Source organism: Heterostelium album (assembly GCF_000004825.1).
Source record: "Heterostelium album PN500 unplaced genomic scaffold PPL_scaffold14, whole genome shotgun sequence".
Taxonomy (NCBI): Eukaryota; Evosea; class Eumycetozoa; order Acytosteliales; family Acytosteliaceae; genus Heterostelium; species Heterostelium album.
Genome location: NW_008805076.1, coordinates 590,943 through 616,667, shown reverse-complemented (window position 1 = coordinate 616,667; position 25,725 = coordinate 590,943). Strand labels below are relative to the sequence as shown.

The 25,725-nt window shown below is 32.2% G+C and overlaps 11 protein-coding genes across 11 annotated transcripts; 4 read left to right on the top strand and 7 right to left on the bottom strand.

Annotated features, from left to right (window-relative positions):
• Positions 1–100: 100 nt before the first annotated feature.
• PPL_10590 (C2H2-type zinc finger protein) lies at positions 101–1,629 on the top strand (the record flags this gene model as incomplete). Its single annotated transcript, XM_020581358.1, has 4 exons — positions 101–291; positions 383–640; positions 722–1,277; positions 1,576–1,629. 4 exons carry the CDS (start codon positions 101–103, stop codon positions 1,627–1,629), a joined length of 1,059 nt encoding a protein of 352 aa, XP_020428145.1.
• A 434-nt stretch (positions 1,630–2,063) lies between these two features.
• abkC (putative protein serine/threonine kinase) lies at positions 2,064–5,876 on the bottom strand (the record flags this gene model as incomplete). The annotated part of the gene is made up of 6 exons (XM_020581357.1): positions 2,064–2,392; positions 2,478–2,961; positions 3,071–3,253; positions 3,596–4,160; positions 4,726–4,988; positions 5,502–5,876. The coding sequence occupies 6 exons, from the start codon at positions 5,874–5,876 to the stop codon at positions 2,064–2,066; spliced, it is 2,199 nt and encodes a 732-aa protein (XP_020428144.1).
• A 932-nt stretch (positions 5,877–6,808) lies between these two features.
• PPL_10588 (uncharacterized protein) lies at positions 6,809–8,193 on the top strand (the record flags this gene model as incomplete). The annotated part of the gene is made up of 3 exons (XM_020581356.1): positions 6,809–6,841; positions 6,927–7,419; positions 7,496–8,193. 3 exons carry the CDS (start codon positions 6,809–6,811, stop codon positions 8,191–8,193), a joined length of 1,224 nt encoding a protein of 407 aa, XP_020428143.1.
• A 118-nt stretch (positions 8,194–8,311) lies between these two features.
• Positions 8,312–8,973, bottom strand: PPL_10587 (DUF1764 domain-containing protein; the record flags this gene model as incomplete). Its single annotated transcript, XM_020581355.1, has 2 exons — positions 8,312–8,427; positions 8,520–8,973. The coding sequence occupies 2 exons, from the start codon at positions 8,971–8,973 to the stop codon at positions 8,312–8,314; spliced, it is 570 nt and encodes a 189-aa protein (XP_020428142.1).
• An 820-nt stretch (positions 8,974–9,793) lies between these two features.
• On the bottom strand, positions 9,794–10,296 carry PPL_10586 (uncharacterized protein; the record flags this gene model as incomplete). Its single annotated transcript, XM_020581354.1, has 2 exons — positions 9,794–10,161; positions 10,239–10,296. 2 exons carry the CDS (start codon positions 10,294–10,296, stop codon positions 9,794–9,796), a joined length of 426 nt encoding a protein of 141 aa, XP_020428141.1.
• A 352-nt stretch (positions 10,297–10,648) lies between these two features.
• PPL_10585 (Rab family GTPase) lies at positions 10,649–12,469 on the bottom strand (the record flags this gene model as incomplete). The annotated part of the gene is made up of 4 exons (XM_020581353.1): positions 10,649–10,722; positions 10,748–11,035; positions 11,107–11,335; positions 11,399–12,469. The coding sequence occupies 4 exons, from the start codon at positions 12,467–12,469 to the stop codon at positions 10,649–10,651; spliced, it is 1,662 nt and encodes a 553-aa protein (XP_020428140.1).
• Positions 12,470–12,679: 210 nt separating this feature from the next.
• On the bottom strand, positions 12,680–14,856 carry PPL_10584 (uncharacterized protein; the record flags this gene model as incomplete). Its single annotated transcript, XM_020581352.1, has 2 exons — positions 12,680–13,615; positions 13,684–14,856. The coding sequence occupies 2 exons, from the start codon at positions 14,854–14,856 to the stop codon at positions 12,680–12,682; spliced, it is 2,109 nt and encodes a 702-aa protein (XP_020428139.1).
• A 567-nt stretch (positions 14,857–15,423) lies between these two features.
• On the bottom strand, positions 15,424–17,304 carry PPL_10583 (uncharacterized protein; the record flags this gene model as incomplete). Its single annotated transcript, XM_020581351.1, has 1 exon — positions 15,424–17,304. One exon carries the CDS (start codon positions 17,302–17,304, stop codon positions 15,424–15,426), a length of 1,881 nt encoding a protein of 626 aa, XP_020428138.1.
• Positions 17,305–17,774: 470 nt separating this feature from the next.
• Positions 17,775–20,905, top strand: PPL_10582 (uncharacterized protein; the record flags this gene model as incomplete). The annotated part of the gene is made up of 5 exons (XM_020581350.1): positions 17,775–18,950; positions 19,023–19,623; positions 19,934–20,220; positions 20,246–20,288; positions 20,898–20,905. 5 exons carry the CDS (start codon positions 17,775–17,777, stop codon positions 20,903–20,905), a joined length of 2,115 nt encoding a protein of 704 aa, XP_020428137.1.
• A 103-nt stretch (positions 20,906–21,008) lies between these two features.
• On the top strand, positions 21,009–22,162 carry PPL_10581 (uncharacterized protein; the record flags this gene model as incomplete). Its single annotated transcript, XM_020581349.1, has 5 exons — positions 21,009–21,079; positions 21,125–21,289; positions 21,586–21,695; positions 21,801–21,870; positions 21,955–22,162. 5 exons carry the CDS (start codon positions 21,009–21,011, stop codon positions 22,160–22,162), a joined length of 624 nt encoding a protein of 207 aa, XP_020428136.1.
• A 392-nt stretch (positions 22,163–22,554) lies between these two features.
• PPL_10580 (uncharacterized protein) lies at positions 22,555–25,581 on the bottom strand (the record flags this gene model as incomplete). The annotated part of the gene is made up of 4 exons (XM_020581348.1): positions 22,555–22,657; positions 22,768–23,999; positions 24,063–25,220; positions 25,312–25,581. 4 exons carry the CDS (start codon positions 25,579–25,581, stop codon positions 22,555–22,557), a joined length of 2,763 nt encoding a protein of 920 aa, XP_020428135.1.
• Between the last annotated feature and the right edge of the window lie 144 nt (positions 25,582–25,725).

Here is a 25,725-nt window from a genome sequence, read left to right as displayed (position 1 = left end):
TTTTTTTATATTTTTTTTAATAAATTGATCATTCCCTTTTCATTTATTTTTTTTTATTATTTTAATTAATAAGATTAGAATAGATAGATAGATAAGAAATATGGGAAAGAAAAAGAAGGGAAATGAGAAACCCTATTGTTGGTACTGTGAAAGAACATTTGAAGATGAAAAGATTCTGATTCAACATCAGAAAGCGCGTCACTTTAAGTGTCCTCATTGCAATAGAAAGTTAGCATCTGCCAGTGGAATGGTTGTTCACGTTCAAACAGTACATAAAGAAGTTTTAACAAAGTAACTATCTAATCTATATATATATATATATATATATATATTCTCGAGAATTTTATTTCATATATTAATAGATCTATTTTGTTTTATTTAGAGTACCAAATTCAAAACCAGGTAGAGATAGTGTTGAATATGAAATCTATGGTATGGAAGGTATACCCGATGAAGATGAAGAAGGTAGACCAGAGAAGAAGACAAAGATGAATCATCAACAACAACACCAACAACAACCACATCACCATCACCAACATCCACATCAACAACAACCACCACAGAATTTTAATCCACAATTTAGAGGTGCACCTCCTCCTCCAGGAAGTACACCATATGGAATGCCACATTTACCCAATATGTATGTATTTGATAGATATAGAGATAGATATTTAGATCTTTAATACTAACAATCGATTGTTTTTAAAAAACTAATTAACAGGCCAAATCCATGGATGCCGAATCCATATAATTATTCAATGCCTCCACCACCACCAGGAGGTATGTTACCAAACCAACCAATACAATTCCCAATCAATCCAATTATGAAGTTCCCTCCGATGTTTAAATTACCACCTGGACCTGGTATGCCAGGACATATGCAACCCGGTATATTACCACCACCACCACCACCCAATGGAGCACCACCTCCACCACCTCCACCAACTTCATCACCACCACCACCACCTCCACCATCATCTTCACCACCACCTCCACCACCACCCTCATCTTCGCCACCACCTCCACCACCAACAACAACCTCATCCAACGGTACCACAAATAACAATGATATTCCGCCACCTCCACCACCTTTATCTTCACCACCATCATCTCAAACAAACAACAGCAATGGATTTAATGCAACAACTGGTACTACTACTACTACAACTATATCTTCAAAACCAACAACCATAGTAAAAGCAGCACCAGCAGTGATTGCCACTCACAATCAAGTACCAGGAACACACTTGGTATATACAGATGATCTTATTTCAATGGTACGTTATACTATTCTTTATACTCAATCAATATTCATCATCTTGTTAATAATAATGATAACGATGATGATATTGATGTTATAACATTCTTTTCTTTTTTTAAAACTCTTTATCTATAAATATTTATATATATAGTTAATTTACTACTTTTAAATTCAATCATAAAAGAGAAGTAAACAAAAAACAACTATAATTATCATTATCAATAATAACATTCCCTCTTTATCTATCATCTTTTAAAAAAAAAAAAATAACAAAGAATACATCTTACCCTGTTTTTATCTATTATTACTTTTAGGAGGAGAAAAGAGCACAACTACCAAGATACACAGTGAAACAAGAAGTTCATTAAAGGTTTGTTACAAAACAGCAGCTTGTAGACTACTTCAGATTCCACATAATATTTTAAGTAATTATTAAAATAATAATAATAATAATAATACAATACATCACCAACGTTATGAAAAACAACCAAAAACAAATACCCAAGTAGACAGCCAAACCAAACCAAATTACAATCTTCTTATTTATCATTATCATTACACATCGTCATTGATCAAACTTTTAAATGGAAACAAACGGTATGGATAATATTAAAACTTTTAATAAAATTAATTCTTCAAAAGAAAAAAAAGAGATTAATAATATAAATATAAACAAAAAAGAACTTATAAGTATTTTATACACTTAAAAAGAGAAGTAAAAGAATAGAATATATATTTAATATTATTATTATTATTAGTACCATATGGTTATAACATCCTTTCTTTTTTTTTTTATTTTCTTTTATTCTTGTTCCTGTTGAGAATTTGTTTCATATGGTTTCTTTGGTCTAATTAGATAACGATAGAATTCAGGTAGTATATAAGAGGTTTGACGGTGGAATAGGAATGGAATCGCAGCTTTCAAAAGACTTATGTTTGGATCCAGTTGTTTGCCAAGTCCCTCCAAAACTATAGTTCCCATTACCAACGTTGCAAAGTTGCTTTCCAATTTTACATGATATTCTCTCACCAAACTAAGTATCTGACTCATCAGGTGTCCAACATGAATTTCACTTAACTTACTATTCTGTACTTTATTAAATATTTCTCCCATCTTTTCTTTGAATTCAACTATATATAACAATTGAAATGAAGAAATAAAAAAAAACATTAAAATACAATATAACAATCAACAAGTCGTCTTTATAATACTTACATATTTCTTGTTCTGAACATTGTGCTTCTTTTGCGTATTTAATGATTAACTCTGCTCCAGCTTTACCGTTGCCTTTTACAACTTCGGTAAACAGTTCTTTGAAATGTGATTTGTCGGTCGTATCGAGTTCGGTGACCAATCCGACATCCAACAACACCAACTTTGGCAGTGGTGTTGCTTTTCTCTGTAGATCGAGTGTTTTCAATACAATCATGTGTGGGTTTGCGTGATGTTGTTTGGTAATCAGCAATTGATTCGATTGCTGCTCATGATGAAACTGTGATCTTCTATGGAGTGTCGGATCACGAACCAATACATTGCCAGGATGCAAATCGGCATGAATGAAATTGTCGACCAACATCATCTGTAGATATGCATCCAATCCAATACGAGCTAGCGTTGGATTGAAAGGACTATTCGTACTAATATAATCCATAATTGGTTCGCCAGGTTCAAATGTTTCAACCAGTACACTCTTTGATACCTAAAAGTTAGTTGTGTGAATTTTTTGGTAAGTTTTTAAAACTCGAAGTTCAAACAAAAATAGATTTTAATCTACGACATACCAATGGATAACATGGCTTGGGAAATACAACTTCATTGTTGTTTTTAAAGTTATTTATAAAGGTTGAAAGATGTTGTGCTTCCAATGTGAGATCGACTTGTTTCATCATGGATTTACCGAATTCCAGTACGGATTCTGGCAGTGACAACCATTTCATTCCGGGCATCTTGCTGAACAACCAGAGTGCGGTATAGATAATGGTGAAATCTGTCTTTATGTAATAGTGGGCGTTGGGATGCAGAACTTTGACTACAACCACTTTGCCATCGTTGTTCACACCCTTGTGTACTTGTGCGACTGCACCCGATGCCATTGGCACCTCGTCAAAGTAGAGAAAGAGCTCTTCGATCGGCCGCTCAAAGTTGCTCTCCACCGACTGCTTTGTATAGTGATAGCTATGCGACGGACACTTGTTGTGCAACTGCTCGAATTTCTCACAGAGCAACTTTGGGAAGAGGTCGGGTCGCGTCGATATCCACTGACCAAACTTTATCCAGCAGGTACCGCTCCACTCCATCGTCTTGAGGAGTAGCGACCACCATGCATTATTTACAAATGGCACCAGCACCAGTGGTGAGGTAACGAGTGCCGGCAACATAATTGCGCCGAGATGGAACAGCCGCAACACCGTCGAGACAACAGAGATTGGTTCATCGGTGAGAGTTGCCATTGCATCGATTGGATTCAATATTACAATCGGTGTATTATTTAGAGGTTCGAGACCTGCTGTTGGATTGGTAACAACTACACCTGTAGTTACCTGTTGTCTTCCACCACCATTATTATCGTCACACAAGATATGATTTGGTAATATCAATGATTTCAACCATCCATATTCTTTCTCTTCATTATAGAAACCAAATGAACTCCCAAACAATAAAGCAGATCTCAACTGATTTTTATCAAATATTCTTTTTTCTTTTGAATCAAAACTGTGATTTTCACTATCTTTATATTTAAATTTAAAATCACTATTATTATTACTACTATTACTATTATTATTATTATTATTATTGTATGAACATGTTTTATTTATTATATTTCTAATATTACTATTACTATTACTATTATTATTACTACTATTTTTAATATTTGAAATTATATTATTATTATTGTACCTATAATAAAAACTATTTTAATGATTGATTAATTTTAGTTGATTAATATGTTCTAAAAAGATATGATGATGATCAATATAGAATCATCAGGTGATTGATATGATATTTACTTTTTTATAAAATGTTTACTTCTATTTAACATTGTTCTTTATTCTTTAGAATAATTTTAAATGAATAAATATCAGTGGTGACTAATGATTATTTATTAATATTTGTTATCTATTTATATATTTTATGATTGTTTAAAAATTAATTTTTAATATATATTTATATATTTGTTATTAGGGGGTTGACTATTAAAAACAAAGCCTGGTCAGTTCATCAGATGAACCACACACTCTACAAGTCATCATTATTAATAATTATTCGTTTAAAATAAAATTTTAATTTTAAAAATGATGATTATGTTTTTAATAAATCTCCTATTAAAAGATTTATTAATCTTGTTTATTAAACTTTGCTGTTTGATTATATACATTTGATATTAATCAATATCATATCTTGATTTTTTAATAAATAAATAAATAAATAGTAGTATGTTGTTAGATTATGTTGTTATGAATACATTGATTGTGGTGAAACAATATTATTATTCAAAATTCTATCATTATAAGTGATACTACAACTGATTCTCTTTGAGGCGGCGGCGGCGGTAGTTGTTGTTGTTTTCTGATAGGGATTGTAACTGTTGCTGTTGCTGCTGCTACTTGATGATTTCAATGAATTTCTATCGATTTGTGAACAACCAGTGATTGATAAACTCTCAAGACTGTTTGACAGTCCACTAAATAGCTGTTGGATGTCGTTGGTTGAAATGCAACGGCAATACTGTACGGAGAGTGATTTCAAGTAGAATGTGGTCATGTTCTTACCGGACGGTGTTAGAGATGCCAGTGTCTTGGCACCGATTGGATTGAAAGAGAGATCGAGTGAGCGTGTCGATGCTGGTAGTGTTTGGACGAGCAGCGATCCGTCTTCGTCCGAGAGGAAGTTCTTGGCGAATGCAAACTCTTGCAGACATGGAAAGACGTAGGAGATGTTCAAGAGGTTCTTGGAGCTGATCGATTTGCACCCGGAGAGATCGAGTGACATCAACGACGCCATTCTCATCATTGGGAAGGAAGAGGGTGGTGGAGCTGGCGAGCCGTCGGAACCACGCTCCAGTGGCATCAGCGCCATCATCGTGGACATCGAGCGTTGGAACACCGAACCGCCAATTCCTATGCACTCTTGGAGCTGTAGTGATTGTAGATTACGACAGTAGTAGCTAATGTAGTGAATGGCACTGTCGTTCATACGGATACAACGACTTAGATCGAGGTGTTTCAGACGCGAACCTACTACACGCAGGAATGGCAGTAGCTGTGCGATTGTAAAGTTTGATTGTGAATTGATGGTGAGACTGGTGAGCGAGGTGCAATTCTCGAGGAATTGGAATGGGAATTTATCAGAGTTTTGTGTGTATGATAGCCAGACCAGACCTGGAACAAGACTGAGATCGAGCGCAGTAGTGTTGTGGTCGACCAACTTTGAGAGCCATTTAGGTGAAGGAACTGGTGGTGTCGAGTGTTTATATGAGAACTTTGGTTGACATGGATTCAACAATCGTTTTAATATTCTATCTTTCATAATACTATCATATCTATCAAAGTCATCTGCTATTGAATTTAACAATATCTTATCGATGCAAATTACTTCTAAATTATTTACTGTCATTCTGTATATGTTTTGTTTTAAAAATAAATATTTATATTTATATATATGTTATTTAATATATTTGTTTATGATTTTTATACAAAATGATCAATAAACTATTTATATTGAAAATAAAGTCACAAATAATCCATATTTAGATTTATATTTATGTTATAAATTAAGTTAACTTTTTCATTTTAATTTATTTCACACATTTTGATTCACAGAAAAATATTTTTTTAAAAACTTTTTTTTTATTTTTATTTTTTTTATTTTTTATTTTGCAGATAGAAGCCACTCTAAGTCCAAAACAGACCATTTCTATCAAGCTTGAATGTTAGAGATAGTTTTTATGAAAAACAAATAATAATAATTCATATGATTTGTTTTATTGATATAATTTCAAACGATTTCATTCATCACTAACATACTGTACAGAGACATCTTTTTCTAGATGCACATTCTCTCCCAACTTCGTCTTTGTCATCGACCCATACTAGTACTGTCACCAAACGTTTTAGTTTTCCTAATCGATTAGATTAATAAATTAATTGAGCTGTGTATTTGTTTTTATCAAAGTGTCAGTAATGGTTGAATTATAAATTGAATCATTCGATGATTATAATAATATGTAAATAATAATTGTTTATGATATGATTCATTATCTGAAAAAGTATATGGTGTATAATCTTTCATCTAAAAAAACATAAATAATATCTACATAAACATATTCAGTTATAACTCATAAAATAATATTTAAACAAAAGTTAAAAAACTAGTTATTATTAGTTTAAACTAATAACAACATTATTTAAAGGACTTGTTGCTTGGTGACGTTACAAATGTGATGACAAAGCACCTCTACAGTGCCAATTAAAAAAAAAAAAACAAACTCCATTCCATTTCACTTTTTTTTTTACTTTTTTTCTATTTTAAATTAAAGATATAAAAATATGAATATAGATAAAACAGTGTTATTATTAATTGTTTTTATTATCTGCTGTTGCGGTCATCTCAGCGGAACCAGAGTTCTATGGCAAAGGATCGTCTGTCGTCAATTTGAACAAGAAGAACTTTGAGTCACTCGTTGCCAAAGACGAACACATCTGGATGGTAGAGTTTTACGCACCGTGGTGTGGTCACTGCAAGAGTTTGAAGCCAGAGTACGAGAAGGCCGCCAAGAATCTCGCTGGTATCGCCAAGTTGGGTGCCATCAATTGCGACGTCGAGAAAGAGTTGTGTGGTGCCTTTGAGATCAAGGGATTCCCAACATTGAAGTTCTTCTCACACAAGCTCGCTGCCAAGGGTATGAAAACACCGGAGGACTACCAACAGGAGCGTTCTGCCAGCGCCATCATCAACTATATGACCTCGAAACTTCCAAACTTTGCCAGCAAACTAAAGTCACAAGAAGACTTTAACAAATTTGTCAGCGCTTCCAAGACTGCCAAAGTAGTGTTGTTCACCGACAAGGCAAAGACATCGAATCTCTACAAGGCATTATCACTAGATTTCCAACATTCATTACCATTGTCAGAGTTTAAAGATGCACCAAAAGAATTATGTAAGTTTAACAATATTATTAATATTATCTTTTTACATTTTAATTAACTTGGTTCTTATTTCACTTTTATATATAGTACAAAAGTATGGAATTGATAAATTACCAGCTTTAGTTGTTTTCAAGGGAGATAGTGCGGATGAAGAGTTTGTAAAGTACGATGGTAAATTGAACCATGAATCACTCTATAGCTTCTTGGAGCCATTCGAAGACAAGACAAAGAAACCAAAGGTTGCTCAACCACAAGCGGAACCAGAGAAGAAAGATAAGAAGAAGGATAAGAAGAAGAAGGAGGAACAACAACCAGAGAAACCATTGGATCACGTTGTATTCGTAGAGGATCAAGAAACCTTTGACAAGGTTTGCTCGGTTGGTGTATGCTCCGTCTCGTTGTTTGACATGTCCAACGAAGACGAGAAAGAGTCGAACGCTCTCAAGATGGAGTCACTCCAAAAGATGGCCAAGAAATACGTTGGTCGTATGAAGTTTGTACAGTTGGACGGCAGTCAACAACCACACTTTATCGAGAAGTTTGATTTGGCCGGTCTACCAAACATGTTTGTTGTCAACATTGTCAAGGGTGGCTATTCACACTACTTGGGTAACTTCTCGGAGGAGTCACTCGATGAGTACATCGGTAATGTATTGATCGGAAAGAAATCGATGACCAAGATCTCAAAGTTGCCACAAGTCGTATCCACCAAAAAGACAACTACCACCACCACCACCGAAACCAAACCATCGACTAAATCATCCAAAGCCAAGGATGAACTTTAAAGTAAAACAAAACAATAATAAATAGATGATAAATATATATACACAAAACAACAAACTATCAAACATTGATCTCGTTTTTATTAAATATAATATGATTGTATTTGTTTTTATATTTTATTTATTTACAACATTGACAATCGAACGGACATAGTTCAGTATCACCTTCTTCATAGTCACGATCCAATCCCAATTCTTCTTCTGTATAAACAGGCATACCTTCGAAATATTTTCTTTCTGTTTTGTTTGATAATTGAACAATAAATATATTTAGTTAGCAAATAACTCGTTGAATTTGATTCAATAATAAAGAATAGATAGATATTTACCTTTAATATTTGTACCTCTACTATCAAAGAAGTCATCATCATCTACAGGTCTTGATTTCTTTGATTTTGACTCTACTTGCTTTTGTTGTTGTTGTTGTTGTTTGATTTGTTCCTCCTGTACTTTAATCTTTTTTATTTTATCGACTTGTTTCTTCTTTTCAAATAGCTGATCTAAATCTAATTCTTTTGATGCTTCATTTGTTTTATTAACTTTGTTATTCTTTGTTGTAGTCGATGTTGTTGATGTTACTGATTTCTTTTTCTTTTCGATTGCTGATGATGATGATGATGGTGTCGATGTATTTATTGATTTCTTTGGTGTTTCTTTTTTAGTTGTTAAAATCGAATTGCTACTACTACTACCACCCTGTTTTGCTGACGTCTTTGTTGCTGTTGTTGTTGTGGTGGAAGTATCACCTTTTGTAAACTTCTTTCTTAGTTCAGAAAGTGACATTTCTCAAATATTACTTAAATATATATATATTTATGTATAATAAGTTTGTTATAAAATTATAAATAAAAATAAACGCTCGTTTTTTTGTTTTTTTTACAATTTTTTATTTATTTAAATTAATTTAATTATTCTTGAAATTGAATCGGATCGAAAAGCTGATCTTTGAAGGCAAACTCGGAGTTGATTGGTTAAAGGAACTAAAAAAAACATAGAACATGTTAATGAAGATATGAGCACTGATCGTTTCTTTGAGGTTTAGTAAACTCGTTCCTCTCTGTTTGGTAGCATCCACTATAATATTGAAAAACAATGTGTTTGTTGAAAGCTGGTACCCTTTTAAAAATGTAATCAAGGGAAAACAAAAATTCGAGCAGGTAGGAATAGTAAATGCATATATACCAGAACAGCTTTTCGATCGGATACAATTCTAAAAATTAAATTAAATATTATAAAAATATATAAATAAATACAATTTGTAGTTGTTTGAATTTGTTAAAAATAAATATTTTCAGAAGGTGTTTAATTTAAAATGCTTAGCACACAATGAAAAGAAAAATGTTGACAATTTAATATTTAATTTGTTCAAAGTTTTGTTTATTAATTTAAAATTACATTGACCTTTTACAAATATTGTAATCAATCCCAAATAAAATAGGACCATTCTAAAATTATATTTAAAAGTAAACAATTTAAAAAAATAAAATAAATTATGTTTAATTTTTTATTAATAATTTTATAAATAAACTGGAGTTTCTAATATTTGTTGTATATTTTTAATTTTATTGTAAATATTTTTATAGTCGTTTTTGAACATCTTTCCTTAAAGTTGTGGTTCAGATGAAATATCCCCTTCAACATTTTGTTGAATATTCGAATTATCACAGAAATTAAGAGAATAGTAGTAGGTGACACCTGGGAAACCAAATGAAGGTGCATATATGGCAACGAAGGCATTAGCATTATAGATAACTCCTTTAACTGATGCGTAGTCAGTGACACGTTTGCCAGAGTAGAGACAACCCAAACCTTGGAAAGTTCCGTCGTTATTTACAGTGATATTAGTCAAATAAGGGTATCCCTGGACAGAGACTGTCTGGTATCCTCCTACATTCTTTGTGAGGTTCATAATCAAAGGAGTAGTGCATAATCCAGTGTTATGTTTTGTCCATTGTCCTGTTGAAAGGATAACTATTTATATAGTTTTTTAATATTAAATCATTAATATTTAAAAAATAAAAAATAAGATAATTTATTTTTAAACATACGTTGAGAATTAGCTAAAGTTACAAAAGCAATAAATAAAATTAAGAGATATTTCATCATTTTTAAGTATTTGTATGATATTTTTAAAAAGTGTAAATGAAATCATTCTTGAGAACCATCAAATCTTAAATTGGTTTGGGGAAAAAAAAAATCTTTAAATAACGAGCGAAAGATCTAAGAGCTCGAAAAAAAAAAAGTGGGTCTAAGAATTTTTTTTCAAAAAAACACAATATGGAAGATGGTGTGGGAAAACGCATTTATGCTATTTTTATTTGGCATCAAACAAAATATTATTAATAGGCTGGAAATCAAGAATTGTAATTTTCTACTAAAATCCTTTTCTTTTTCCTCTTCATTTTGTTTGTGCAGATAGTGTAATTACTCTGATGTGCAGGTGCTGTCAATCGGTTTATTAATCTCTTACAATGAATCTATTTATAGTTATATCTTCTAACACTCGTAGTGATTTGGTATGATTACTCTTATCTTTTAAGAAAAGATAGAAATCCACCTTTATTGTTATTGTTGTTAGTTTTCTTTAGACCGTTGACATAAACGTAGTCACCATTCTGATCAAGAATAGAGTGTTTCAATCTATCAACGATACTGATGAATGCATCATTAAGACCTTGACCAGTCTTTGCTGATGTTTCAAAAAAATCTAATCCTAATTCGTCAGCCAATTGTCTGCCTTGTTGATATTGAATCAATCTTTTTGGATGATCACTTTTATTGCCAACAATAATTTTGAAAGCATCTTCATTATATTTGTTTACAAATGTTATCCATTCTCTTACATCTATAGTTTTGAAGTTGTTATTTTTAATTAGTAAATTTCGATAGATTTCAATAAACTTTTAATACTCTTACTTTTAAAAGATGTTTCGTTAGTGACATCATATATAATAAAAATAGTAGCTGTATCTTTAAAGTATGAGGATGTAATAGTTCTAAATTTAAGGAGGCCAGAAGTATCCCATATTTGTAGTTTATATTTGAGTGATTCATGCTCGATTGCTAAACTTTCGAAATTTACACCGATTGTTTGTTGAATGGATCGATCGAATTTATCATTTGTCAATCTAGACAACATTACAGACTATTCAATTGAATTAGCTACGATTATCATTATAAAATATTCTATATTTAGTTTTGTATTTACCTTTCCAACATTTGAATCACCAACAATTACAAATTTAAAAAAATAATAGAGTTGTCCATCTAACGACCGAGGGATACATAGTTTTGGATCTTTGATTTTATCTTTTTTAAAAATATAGGTTGAAGTTGATTCTTGAGTTTTAAATGATACATTTATTGATTGTTGTATTAATTGATTGAATAAATTGATTTCATCTTCTTTAAAGTTTGTTGATAATAAATAGTTATAATATCGATTTGTTATAATTATTTTCGATGTATTATTGTTTGAAATGTTGTTTAACTTTGATTGAAATTTATGATTGTGATTATTAATTAACAATAAAATGATTGAATCTATATTATCAATATTATCCTTATAATAGTTTATCATATTATTATTGTTATTATGTTGATTAAAGATAGTTTTATTGTTATTATCGATAAATTCAATGATTGTTTGTGATGATTGAATACTTTTAATCATTGATTCTATTGAATATTGAACTGTAATATCATCATCATTGCCAATATATTCTAAACTACTATTATCATTATTTGCTTGTTGTTGTTGTTGTTGTTGATTATAATGATGTTGATAAAGATCGACAATGTTGATAATCGATTTCAATTGATCAAGATGTTGATTGATTTCATCTCTTAATTCATCGATAACATTAATGATTGGTTTCTTTAGTTTATGTTCTTCGACAATTAGATATTGATGAAGTTGTTGAAAGTGATTGCTGATTGTGTCTATGTTTTGTGAGAGTGATTCAATTTCATGAGATGAACTTTTAATCTTTATCCATAAACTATCGATATGTGTTTGAATATAATTGTCTTTATTGCTATTATTATTACTGATGTTATCTTTATTATTTTTACTACTATCTTTATTTATTTTATTTAAAAGTGATTTGATATCATCTGCATGATCACAGTGGTGTTTTTCATGTGACTTTGTATGATCATTGGCACATCTATAACAAAATAATTGATTGCACTTTAAACATATATATTCAAACACCTTTTTATGTTCTGAACATTCTAAATCTATTGTTACACTATTATTATTATTATTTTTATTCATTTTTTAAATAAAAATAAATCGAGATGGGTGATCTGCTGGTTTTTTGAAAAATAAGTTAAAATACTCACTGGTGAGTTAATTTTTCGTTCCCACGAATTCTCAGCCAAACTGCACGTTAGTTAGTTTTGGTTACTTTTTCAGTTAGTTCATATTAAAAAATTATATTTGAAGCAATGACTAGTTTATTTGTTAATATCATTTGTAAATAATTTATTTGTTGTTATTATTGTTGTTGGCATTTGTAAATAAAGATTTGTTGCAATACAATAAGACACAATCTCTTAATGTACTACTTAGCATTGATTGTCTTCTTTCGGAAAATATATAATTAGCTTTAGAGAATACAGATTCAGAAGGCACAGAAGAAGCAGGAACACACATATATTTGCGAGCAAGTTGAGCAACATAGGGAAATAGGTGATTATTTTGCGACCAGAAAATTGCAGGATTAGAATATTTGCCTAGTCTCTCTTCTTCTTCAGTTACATACTGATAATTGTGGAAATCCATTAATTGCTTCTTGAGTATATCTACATTAAGCTCTATTGGTTGTGGATCTTTACTATATCTATAAAATGGATTAAATGACACTGGTGATAAATCTATTTGAGGTGTGACTTTAGCGGGTGATGTTGTTGTAGTAGGTGTTGTATTTGGTAATGTTTCATTGACTGTTACTTTAGACTTGATATCATTGATAAATATGTTCAATTGTTTATCGGTTAATGTTAGTTCAATCTTGTTATCATCGGTAGCTTTGATCGGTACAGTAGATATAGATGGTGTTTTTGTTGGTCGGCCAGCACGGCGTTTGGTCTCTGGATTTTGAACCTCTGGGGCAACTGTTACGGTATTGTCCCATATGATCTTTAAATGGGACTTGTATAATGGAGAGAATAATAACGGCAAGACTAAATCAGGTACTGAAGCAAGCAACTCATCCTTTCTTTTTTTGAGAGAAGATTGCAATTGCTCCATTAATGTTTTACCTTGAGATGTCTTTAGCATTGCTATCTTACTCTGTAACGCAAGTGGAATGGTGTCAAGCATTGGAAGTACACTGTCGATAGTGATCCTATTTGTTGGTGCCAGGTACATGGTGGCTGATTCAAATGGCTCTAGTAATAGTATATAATCGTCTAGTACCTATTAAAAAAGGTTTATTAATTTATTAATATTTTCAAAATGATTACACCGTGAGTGTGTATACTTACATCCAGTTCATCTTTTGAAAAAGCAAAAGCGGGTTCAGCTAACAATTCAATAGCTTTATAATACTTCATGAATTTTTGAACCATATTGTAAAGAGAACACCATCTGGTTGGAGAGTAGTATTTTAAACGAAAACCTAGACTTTGCTTCGGACGCGAATTGCTATTGCTATCACTATTGCTATTGTTATTGTTATTGTTATTGTTATTGTTATTGTTATTGTTATTGTTATTGTTATTGCTATTGTTATTGCTATTGCTATTAGATGGGACTGCACTCAGAATGTTCTTTAAATTCGTGCTATGTGGCTTACTAAATTTAATCTTATAAACAACAATTCTTACTTTTCTTAAAACATTCCTGACACTAAGGGATGACTCAGGATTTATTGTTTTAATTGATAGTTGAGCTTGAATACTGATATCCTGGTCGGTGGTGGCCATTTCCATGAGATCTTTTGTTGGTGGTTGAGATGACTTTTGTTTCTTTCTTGACAGATTTGTAGTTGTGGATAGTTTTTTTTTTTTATTTGTACTGGTGGTAGTCGAAGTTTCATGAGACAAAACCGACAATCCATTTGAGCTATTGACTGTTGATTGTGGTTGTGTGGTGTCTTGCTCCACTGCGTGATCACTTTCCGCATTGGCAGAAACCGACAGTTGAATTTCATCTTCCGTAGGTGGTTTGCCAATATCTATACAGTCACTAACAATAAGTTGTAAAGTATGAGATAAGCATCTATAGGACTTAATGTTGGAAATGTTTATAGCTTTAGTGACATTCCTAGCATTATCAGTGACCGCAGCTATTACCTTGTCTTTAATATTCCATGACTCAAGGCATTTCACTAGTTGGTTTGAGAGATTCTCTGATGTATCCGAAAGTTCCGATGCAATAAAGTCCAATACAAAAGACACATATTGAAAATCTTTATCCAAGAAGTGCGCTGTGACTGTGGTGAACTTGTCATTCTGATTGTTAGTCCAACCATCTGTTGTTATTGCCACCCAATCTGCACGATCTAATTGATACTTCATCACATTCGTAAGATCTTTCATGAGGCCAGGAAGATACGTTTCCTTAAACTTATACCTTGAGGGAGGTGAATAGTTTAACGACTGAAGAAACTCTTTGAACTCTGTGTTCTCCAAAGTTGAAAATGGAATATTTGACATTACTATATATCTACAACATAAATAGTCTGAGTTTGTTGTGAGTTTATTTGGTAATAGTGATTGTTGTGCCAATTTGCAGCTTTTTGTATTCAAGTGCTCTCTGCAATGCTGGGCTGTATCTGCTGTGCACTCTTTTTACAAAAGAAACAAATATTTTTGTTTTTTTCGCTCTTTTTTGTAAAAAACTGTTTAAAATCACTATAAAGTGTGTTTTGCTTCAAATCCTCACCTGATTTATCTTTTATACTATTTAATTTAGATAATAGTAATAAATTATCCATATTTAATAAATAATTTTATTAATTAACTCAATTTTTTTCTAAAATCTCAATAAAATGAAAATATTTGCAATTATTTTCATTTTTTTTGCTCACTGAAAAGTAACGAACTCACTGAAGGGGTAAGTTAGTAAACGTGCCACTAACTAACTTGAACTCACTCAAATTTGAAAAAACCATTAATTAAAAATATAGTTAATGTTTTTGTGGGTTTGTGGAAAATATCTAAATATTTATTGTGTTTTTGTTTATTTATTTTATTTTTTGTGGTGACCGGTTATGATTTGTCTTAATTGATTGATTCGTGTTTCAATCGGTAGAGATACATTGGATATAGCTCATCCTCTTGAGATTCAGGTTCGATATTTGGTGTCAACCTATCATTTATCAAAGTACCTTTAAGATTGTCAACCAATAATTGATAGATCTCTATTTGGCCATGTTCGATAGCTGTTTTAATGTGGGAGAGTATAAGCTCTTCATTGTGCCTGAATCGATTCAAGTAAAGACCAATCATTTCAATGCTACCTGAATTGATTGCGTCATACCAATACATCTTTTCATACTCTTCGTACTGGTCAAAGATATATCGGATTGGATCTATCAAATCGCTTGAGATAGCTTCTTTATGTACCAACTTAAACATCTTCTTCAAAGAGTTAAAATCATTGTTTGGTGGTGATTTGCATAAAAGTTGTAAAAATGAACTGTTACCAATAACACCAATCGTTTTCCAAATATTTTTGTCGACAGCACCTTTTTCAACAATGAGATATTCAAAGATGTTTATCTTCTCATTGTCTATGGCTAATTTAATGAGAACACTCATGCTGGATTGGTCTGCTCCAATGTTGAAATTTGAATCCGAAAGTAATGTTTTGAGTTTGAGAAGATCGCCTTTGATTATTGCAATCTTGATTTGTCTAATCCAATGAGAAAATTGAAGGAGATAAACAGTTTGTGACCAAAGACCGGAAGGAAGATTGTAAAGGCAACCAATAATGACACCATCAAATGACGGTGAACTATCAAGTAAGTCTTGAAGTATAATGTTAAAAGTTTTGGATTCTAGAACAATATCAAGCAGGAATGGAATGATATAAGCATGACTGGTTGAACGTTGGAGAATGTGCTTGATGTCATGTGTTTCCACGATTGGAAAGTTACCATCGTTACATAATTTGATTAACATTGTCAACTGAACAAAGTTATTCATTGTTTGAAGGTCTGGCTTGACAATGTTGTCAACCAAAGTAGCTGTAACGGTCTTATAATTCTCGATGATTTCATTACTTTTGGATATCGAACGTTGAAGTAATTCATCACATTGACGATGGAACTGATCGACACTTTCAATCAATCCGTAAACTTTACAAAGACAATATAGTTGTTGAATCCACTTGGTCATAGGATAGCTGTTGTCATTTACAGCATTAGAGAAGTATTGGTCAACATCGAATTGGAGTTCTTGTACACTAGGGAAATAGATTTTAAATTGCTGAAGAATCAACTCGATACCATCAAGAGTGCTTGCAGACAAGAAAATCAAATTGGTAAAAGGTAAACCTTGAATGTTTGGATTTTCAAAGATTTGTTTGGCTCTATCTTGAAATCTTTCTTTTAAAGTTGGAATACTCTCTGAAGATTCTTCATTGTTGTTGTTGTTGTTGCTGCTACAGAATTCATCAATGAGAAACTTGGCAATGTCATATTGATAAGAGGTCACTGCTTTATCAATGAGATCATCGATGGTGTAGTGATTGGCAAGGTCAACGGGATATACTTGTTTCAAAAGAGTAATCAACGCTGTTAAATTTCCAAACTGAATCGCTGTCAACAAAAGTTTGGGATTGGTGAAATATATTCTCTTGTCATTGTAGACGGTTGTGAAGATATCGATATCAGTAACCTTTCTACATAGTGATTCTGCTGATGATGCATTGAATCGAAGATGATGACCTGACTTGATACGATCACTGAGTAAGCTATGATATCCGTAATCAATGATTGTTTGTGTGTCATTGAAGTGTTTATAGAGATGAAGAGCTCCTTTGATTTCACCTAACGAGATATGAATATCTCTTTGTTCTTTTTGAAAGGAAATGATATGTTTTAAGAGTACCTTATTTCCAAGAACTGAAATGATAATTGAATCATGAGTATTATTCATTTATTTATTATTTATGATCATTCTAACAAAAAAAAAATCGTGTGACATTTAATGAAACATTGTAAATCCAAAACGTTTTTTTTTCAGATATTTGCTTGATCAATAATAATCTTTTGTCATTTTTATTTTTTAATCAATAATTTCTTTTTTTATTTAAATTATTTATTTAATGAAAATGTAAGTTTGATTACTAATCAAGATCTTTGGAATATTAAAAATAAACTTTAATTATAAATAAACTTTGTTTTTTGTTTAAAATAGTTTTAGACAAGTCAGAGATTTTTAAAAAAATAATATATATTTAATTTAGTATGTAACTATATAAATATCTCAATAGACTAATTTAGGAAAAAAGGAGGGAAAAAGAATAGTTTTATCCGGATAAAAAAAATTTGAAATTTTAAATATTTTTGCATATAACTTAATTAGAATAGATAATATAAACATATACATATATAGAATAAATTATAATGAATAATGAAAATTGTATAATTCATGGTATGAGTCTGGATTTCTATTGTAAGAAATGTGGTGATCTCATTTGTGAGGTGTGTTGTAACGACTTTATGCATCGTGAACACGAGAAGCAATCGTTTGACGAAGTACTCAAGAATGAAGAAGGACAGTACGGCAAGAGAATGGTACACCTCTGGGATGTAATCAAAGAGAATAGCAAGATGTTGGATCACCTCGAGAAAAACAATAAGATCATCGAGTGGCATTACCGTGACTTGCACGAACTGCTGCGTGTCGAAGAGGAGAACAACAAACAACCACTGAAAGTAGAACGTGAGAAATCCGAAGATCAGATACTCTCGGCAATAAAAGAGTTGAAAACAATCAACAACCTCATATTGAATATCAACAAGAGAAACAGCAACAAGTCAAAGTCAACAGAGTCGTCAGAGTTGGACGGTGCAGCTGCAGCTACAGACACCACACCAGATTCAAACACAACAACACCAGTGTTACTAGGAAACAAACGTAAACATGAAGAAACATTAGAACAAGAACAAATAGAACAACAAGATAACAATAATAATAATACTAATAATAATAACGAGAAAGATGAAGGAGATGAAGATGAAGATGAAGAAGATCAAATGGATAGCTATTATAATAACGATTATCTGACGAATATCAATACGGTTCAAAGTAAAATTCAAGAGAGCGATAGTTTGGAATCATTTTTAAAGAAGAACAAAAAGACGTTGTTCAAGTTGGACGAGATGGAGAGAGAAGCATCGCTGAATTCGCAGTTCAAGGAGTACAAGCAGTCATTCAAGATCGAGAGTGCACCGAAACCGATCAACTACGAGGTATCATTCGATAGCAGGGAGGTCAATGAAATCAAAAAGAAGCTGACAACACTGTACAGGCTGAAAGATACAGCGAGAGTAGCGAAAACCGAACTATTTACACTGGGTGGCAATGGTGCATTCACAATGAACCTGGAGAGCAAAAAGTGGGTAAAGTGTGTCACCGAAGCAGCCAAACGAGATCAAGCTATCAACTCTGTTGTCTACGCCAGAAACAACATCTACATATTCGGCGGAGACAAAAGCATTGCTACCTACACAATTTTCTCACCGAAAACAATGCAATATATTGCATGTGAACCTTTGAAGAGAAATGATATTATTCAAGTAAGTTTGTAACTATATTATTTAAACACTAAATAACAACTAATCTTTTAAATTTGTTTATTACAAAAACAGGGAAGTAAATGTGTTTCAACTTGTTATGATGGTGATAAAACTATATATTTATTGGGTGGTCGTTCGGATAAAGGAAATATATTGTCGTTGGATTCGTACGATTTGGATACAAAGGAATTCAAGAAGCTGTTGGATTTGGATCAGCAGCGACACGGTGCTTTCAGTTGCTACTTGGATGGCAAGGTTTATTTTCTCGGTGGATTCACTATATCGGGTCACGGACAGTTTGGTGAATTCAAATCGATACTGCAATACGATTGTGCCACCAACAAGTTGGAGATGTACATAAATGAACTACCGTTGTTTGGAAAGACCATTGGCTGTTGTTTCGATGGTATCGATAGTATCTATCTGTTGGTTAGCAATGGTAACTTCCTAAAGATAACAATCCCAACGAAAAGCACTACATCATTACGCTCACCTTCCATACCAAAGTATCCAGACACCAGAAGACCACTGATTTACGTCTCGAACGAAAACGATCCGTCCATCTACTTTATTGGCAGTACAAAGTATGGTAATCATTGCTTCTCTCTGAAAACCAATTCTTGGATTCAACTATTAACAGAGACTAACGACGTAGACATAAACGCAAATGCTGGTGTTTGCTTTTGAATAAAACTTATTATGATCCGATATATACCAACCTACAAAAAAAAAAAAAACAATAATCTTAATTTGATTTAGCTTTAGTTTTAAAAAATGATATTTTTATTTTGTTATTTTAGAGACACATTGATCCTGGAATGAAAATATTTATATAAGATAATTGCAAAACTCAATTAACATTTAAAACTTCGCATAGAGACATTAAACAATAGAAAATATCTATTTTTCTATTATAGATAAGTTAAAATGAAAAGTTTCATGAATGATAAAGTGAATAATAATGAAGATATTCAATTGAATAGTCAACGAAAAATCAATAATATTCTACAATCATGACATTTACTCAGATCCTAGAAGAGTAGAACATGACTGTTTTATAAACGGATTTGGTGTTCTCAAAACAAAAACCAATGAGGTGAGTCCTGCAAATCCACAACAAGCAATCATGGCGATGATGGCTCAGTTTCTCCCACAATTAACCGGTCAAGCTGTACCACAGCAACCTCTTCAACAACCTCTTCAACAACCTCCTCAACAACCTCTTCAACAACCTCCTCATCAACATATAGATCATCAAGAAGAAGAAGAGGTATTAAACAATAATGCAACTAGAGGAAGAGGAGGAAGAAGAAGAGGCTGAGGTAGAAGGTGAACTAAGTATTTAATACAATTAAATAAAATTTGTTAATTTATTACTTTTTAAAATATTCATACAATTGCCAAAAGTAAAAAAAAACCCAATGAACCACGTGGTTCAGTAATTTTTTTAGATTTTTTGTTTTTTTTGTGCTTTTTGAAAAAATAGTATATTCAAAAAAGCTGTGCAAACACAAAAACCAACCTGAAAAATGAAATAGCACATAACAATATATGATCATTTATAAATGCCCATTTCAACTTCTAAAAGAGGAATAAAGGTGATATCATTGAGCCTCAGTTGTTTCGATTTTGTTGTTTTTAAAAAGTTACAAAATATTATAATAATACTTTCTAGAAATAGAAGTGTTGAGGTATTATTGAGTTCAACTATTTATTCAGAACTAAATCTCTACTGAATTTTAAATTGATTTCCTAGGTTCTTTAATTTATTTTGAAGAACTTGTAACAAAACTAACAACGTGGTTAACTAAATTCATCGAATATATAATATTATTTGCAATAATTTAATATTTATTTTTTTTGAATTCCTCAAATGTCTTCTGCTTGGGTATTTAAAGATAAAATTTTACGTTATTTTATATAACAAACTTTCAATATTTTTAATAGATAAATAAGAAGAAAAGGATGAATGTACCAGGAAACCAACCAAGACCATCGAGAGAAGATCTTGAGATAAAGGGTCAAATTCCAAACATCGGAGGAGATATAAATATTTAAATGGATAACAAGAATAATAATAATAATAATGGCATTTTCATTGATTTAGAAAGTTCAGAACATAAAAAGGTGTTTGAATATATATGTTTAAAGTGCAATCAATTATTTTGTTATAGATGTGCCAATGATCATACAAAGTCACATGCACCACACCACTGTGATCATGCAGATGAAATCAAATCACTTTTAAATAATTTATCTTTAAAGATTAAAAGTTCATCTCATGAAATTGAATCACAAAACATAGACACAATCAGCAATGTTAGAGACATCGTTAAACTGTGGTAGTAACGACATAGTGTAGTAGTATAGAAATGATGTTATAATAAATAAATAGTTTATGTGTTTAAAGATGATGGTATTTTGTTTGCGCTTATATACATTGTGTTCATTCATCGGTTAGCAGTAGTCGGTTGATTGGTATCTTGGAACTACGATTCCAACAAGCAATCACTTCAACAACTTCATCAATATTTAATTGTCGAAGAACATAAACTAAAGAAACCAATCATTAATGTTATCGATGAGTTATCATTAATGATCAAGATGTTGATTGATTTCATCTCTTAATTCATAGATATCTTGATCAATTGAATCGATTTATCAACATTGTAGATCTTTATCAACATCAATATAATCAACAACAACAACAACAACAACAACAAGAAGCAAATCATGATAATGATAGTAGTTTAGAATTTATTGGCATAATGATGATATTTATTAAAACAATCCATAATTTTTTCAATTAAATCAACTTCAACCTTTTGCAATTACTTGATAATTATCAAGTAACATCGCTAATGGAAAACGCCATTATCATTTTAAATTGTTACTTATTGGTGATTAAAGAGTTGGAAAGGTAAATATAAAACTAAATATAGAAAAGTTTCTAATTGAATATTATAATAACTAATTCAATTGAATAGTCTGTATTGTTGTCTAGATTCACAGATGATAAATTCAATCCACTCATTTATCCAACAATCAGTCATAATTATGTAATTAGAACGTTCGAGCATGAATCACTCGAATATAAACTACAAATTTGGGATACTTCCTGCTACCATAGATTTAGATCTATAACAACTTCATACTTTAAAGATGCAGCTACTATATTTATTGTATATGATGTCACTGATGAAAGATCATAACAACTGAAATTTTTCGGCCGATCTCTTCCCAATTTAATGATTTAGAACCAAAAACAGAGTAGACAGGAAAGTTTAGAACAACATAAACATCATACTGCTCCTGGAGGCTTTTAAAAAAATCTTGGTGGTAAGTCTTTGGCAAATATTTCGTAAGGAATGGTAAGACTTCGAATTTCTCGCAGGAGATATCCTGCACTCTGTTTTTGAGCTGATCGACAAAGTGCTCGACATTCTTGGTATTTCCTCTAATCATGACGTTGGTCTGTGAGTAATCGATTTGTACGTCAAACTCTGTCTGTAGTGAATTTCGCTTCACTTTGTCAAACAAGAGATGTTCATATTGGTGCTTGCAACTCTGGTAGATTGGGATGGTCTTTGACGTTTCCATGGATTCAAGGAGAGTATGGATCTTGGCAACCAGTGACTCTATCGATGTTTGCAATAATCCATAGACTGCGATAGATCCATATGGGAGATATTGAATCATCTTGGCATCTTGTTTAAGATTCATTTTAACGTGATTGTATTGAGAATTAGTTGCTATGATTTCATATGTTTCACCTTCCTTCATATTTTGGAAATCATTGATCAACTTTATGTCATACTCGAGCTTTGGATGACAGTAGAGATTGATTGTGAATTGACGGAATTCAGAATAATCGCTTTGTTGAGATAGATATGTGATGTTGGTGCTATCATCAAAGTACTTCGATAGGTACTCGTCAAAGTAGTTTGAAGATTCCCTTGAAAATCTCTTGGTGATGGTAAGAATCAGATTGATCTGCGATTTAATTTCATCGAGTTTACCGGTTACCTGTCTGACTTTTGACTCTTCACCACTAATCGACAAACAAATTCTCTTATCAAATGTTTGTTGGAAATTGATATCGCAATCTCTGAAACATTGATAGTCTGGCTTGTCTTGGTTGGTTTTGATGAGTTTTTTGTAGAAATTCATTTCAATATTGTTGATGTATAACTGTTTGGAATCTTGACGATTCAAAATTTTCTCGACAAACTTGAACATCTTCTCGATTGAATCTGAATTACCAAAGGCAACAACCAAATTTCCAACAAATGAGTATTTAACTTTGAATGCTTGTAGTTGCTTCTCGTTGTTTTTGAGAGATTGCCTCTCCTTGTTTAATACGGTTTGACTGGCTGAATTCAACTCGAATGATTGACAGGATGAGTTGGACAATACCTTGGAGATCGAGTTGATTTCAGCGATTGGACCATACATATGGATGCTCAATTGCTCCTCACCAACACTATTACCAAGTTTCAAAACGTCATAGGTAGATTGTTTTCCCATGAACATATCCTTGACTACGTCCAAAACGAGCTTTGATTCTAGACATGTGACCTTTTCTTTCTCGGCTTTGTATTTGTCATCCAAGAACTGGCTCAGTTTTCTCAGTCCTGAATCCATCGGGTTTGGCGAGGTAAAGACCATATAGCATGTATGTGAATCGTCTTCCATTTGGAAATCAATTTGATCTTTCAAGAGTAGATCTTGCAAGTCACATTTGATTTTCTTCAAGAATTCGTATTGAACTTTGGAGATTTCTTTACTGTTGGAGCGAATCTGACGTGATTGATGGTTGTCATACACCCAATACTTATTGGAGTCGGTAATGAGCAATTTAATATCCAAAAGTACATCTTTCTCGTCAGAGGTCGGCATAGACACTTTATAAAAGTTACCATGTTGGACACACTTGGTGTGTTTCAAATAGCTGATGGCGCTCAACTCTGAGGCATCGGATACAGGCTTCAATGGCAGAAGGTAAACAGCCCATTCCGGTAAATCACCTGTGAAATGATTTATTCTTATCTATAATGGTTTAATTAGCAAATTATATTTTCAATAGACATTATATCAATGAATTTAACTTACCTCTTTACCTTTGATGTCAATCAAGAAATCACGACCGGATTCATTGTATTTGAAAATGAGAGGATCAATCAATCTATGTTCCAGTTCGACGATTGCAACTGGACCTAAGACTACAGGATGAGACAAAGGAACTATTCTTGCTTTTTTCAAAACAATGAGCAAGTCATCAATAGTCGCGCAATGGTCGGTAAATCTGAATGTTACATAACCTGACTTTAACTCCTCGAATTTAATGTCATTCATATGTTGATCTTGTTGAACACGTGTTGTTGTTGATGATGTTTGATTATTTAAAATTGGTTGTTTGGTGGGTGTTACATTATATGGTTCCATATTTGGTAAATTTGGATAACCGTTATATTCTTGATTATTTACATTTGATTGATTTGGTGATGATTGGTGTTGTGAATTATTATTATTATTGTTGTTATTATTATTATTGTTATTGTTGTTATTGTTGCTGTTGTTGTTGTTATTATTTGGTCTTTCAAGTGATCTTAATTGAAGTAGTTGGTTTCTGATTTCCTCGGATGCTGGAGTAATGGCACCAGACATACCACCATGGAAGATGAGATGGTTGTTTGTTTGGAAATTAAACTGGCTGAGGAATTCAACAAGAGTTTCTTGTGTAAGAGCATGTGATGAGCTGAATAGAATGGTTTGGCTCGAAGTTGGGAATATAGTATGATAGACGTTATTGAACATCATTCTATAGCCGTCCTCAAGGAGAATGGCGTTGAACTCCTCGGTGTCACTGACGACATTCAGCCAAGCTACACTCCTGTCATTGTTGGTCTTGACCGACGACACTTTGACATCCATGGTGCTAGCGAGATATCGGATGAGAGCGTCTGGATTCAACGGTTGACTATCGGTAGACTTCGAAATGATATAGTTGAACGAGTTGGCCACTGAGATGGAAACTTTCTTTCCCATTACACGGAAAGTTGAGTTGGATCGGAGTACATGACAACAGTGCTCATGGCTTAATGTTACCTCGGCGGTATTTTCATTCGGTCTAGTGATGTTGATAACATTTACATTGTAAGTAGTGGAAAAACATTCTTTAATCGTTTGGATATCTGAATTCAGTATGAGACCATTCAAAACAAGCTTTGAGGATCCAGTCTTTAATTCTCTAACCTTTGAGAATTGTATCTAAAAAAAAAAATAAGATAAAGAAAAAGAAAACAATCAAAGATAAACATTAGTTATGATGATGATGTGGTGATGATGATGATAAACATACGATCATATTAGCATAGGTGATAGGATCTTCAGTCAAACATTGATAGTCGGCATTAGAGTCTACAACAAACTCGAAACCTTGTGCAACGGCCTTGGTATCTCTGGCCTGAATACCAGAGGAATTTGCAACATGTCTTTCAAACGCAGAGATTTGGGTGTTTAGTGGAAGGTTGGTGGCGAGAACTACTAGTGGTGAGTCTTGTTGTTCATCTTGGTGGATTTCAAGAAAGTTTAAAACCTGACCACTAATGCCTATGTTTCTATTCTGCATTGTTAGAAATTTGTATGATAGATTGTTAATTATTTATTATAAATTAGAAATATATATATTGATATAAATAATAATAGTATAACTATTGATTAATAAAAAAACCTGATATCAATACTGTATTGTGAACATGCCCAATTCAAAACG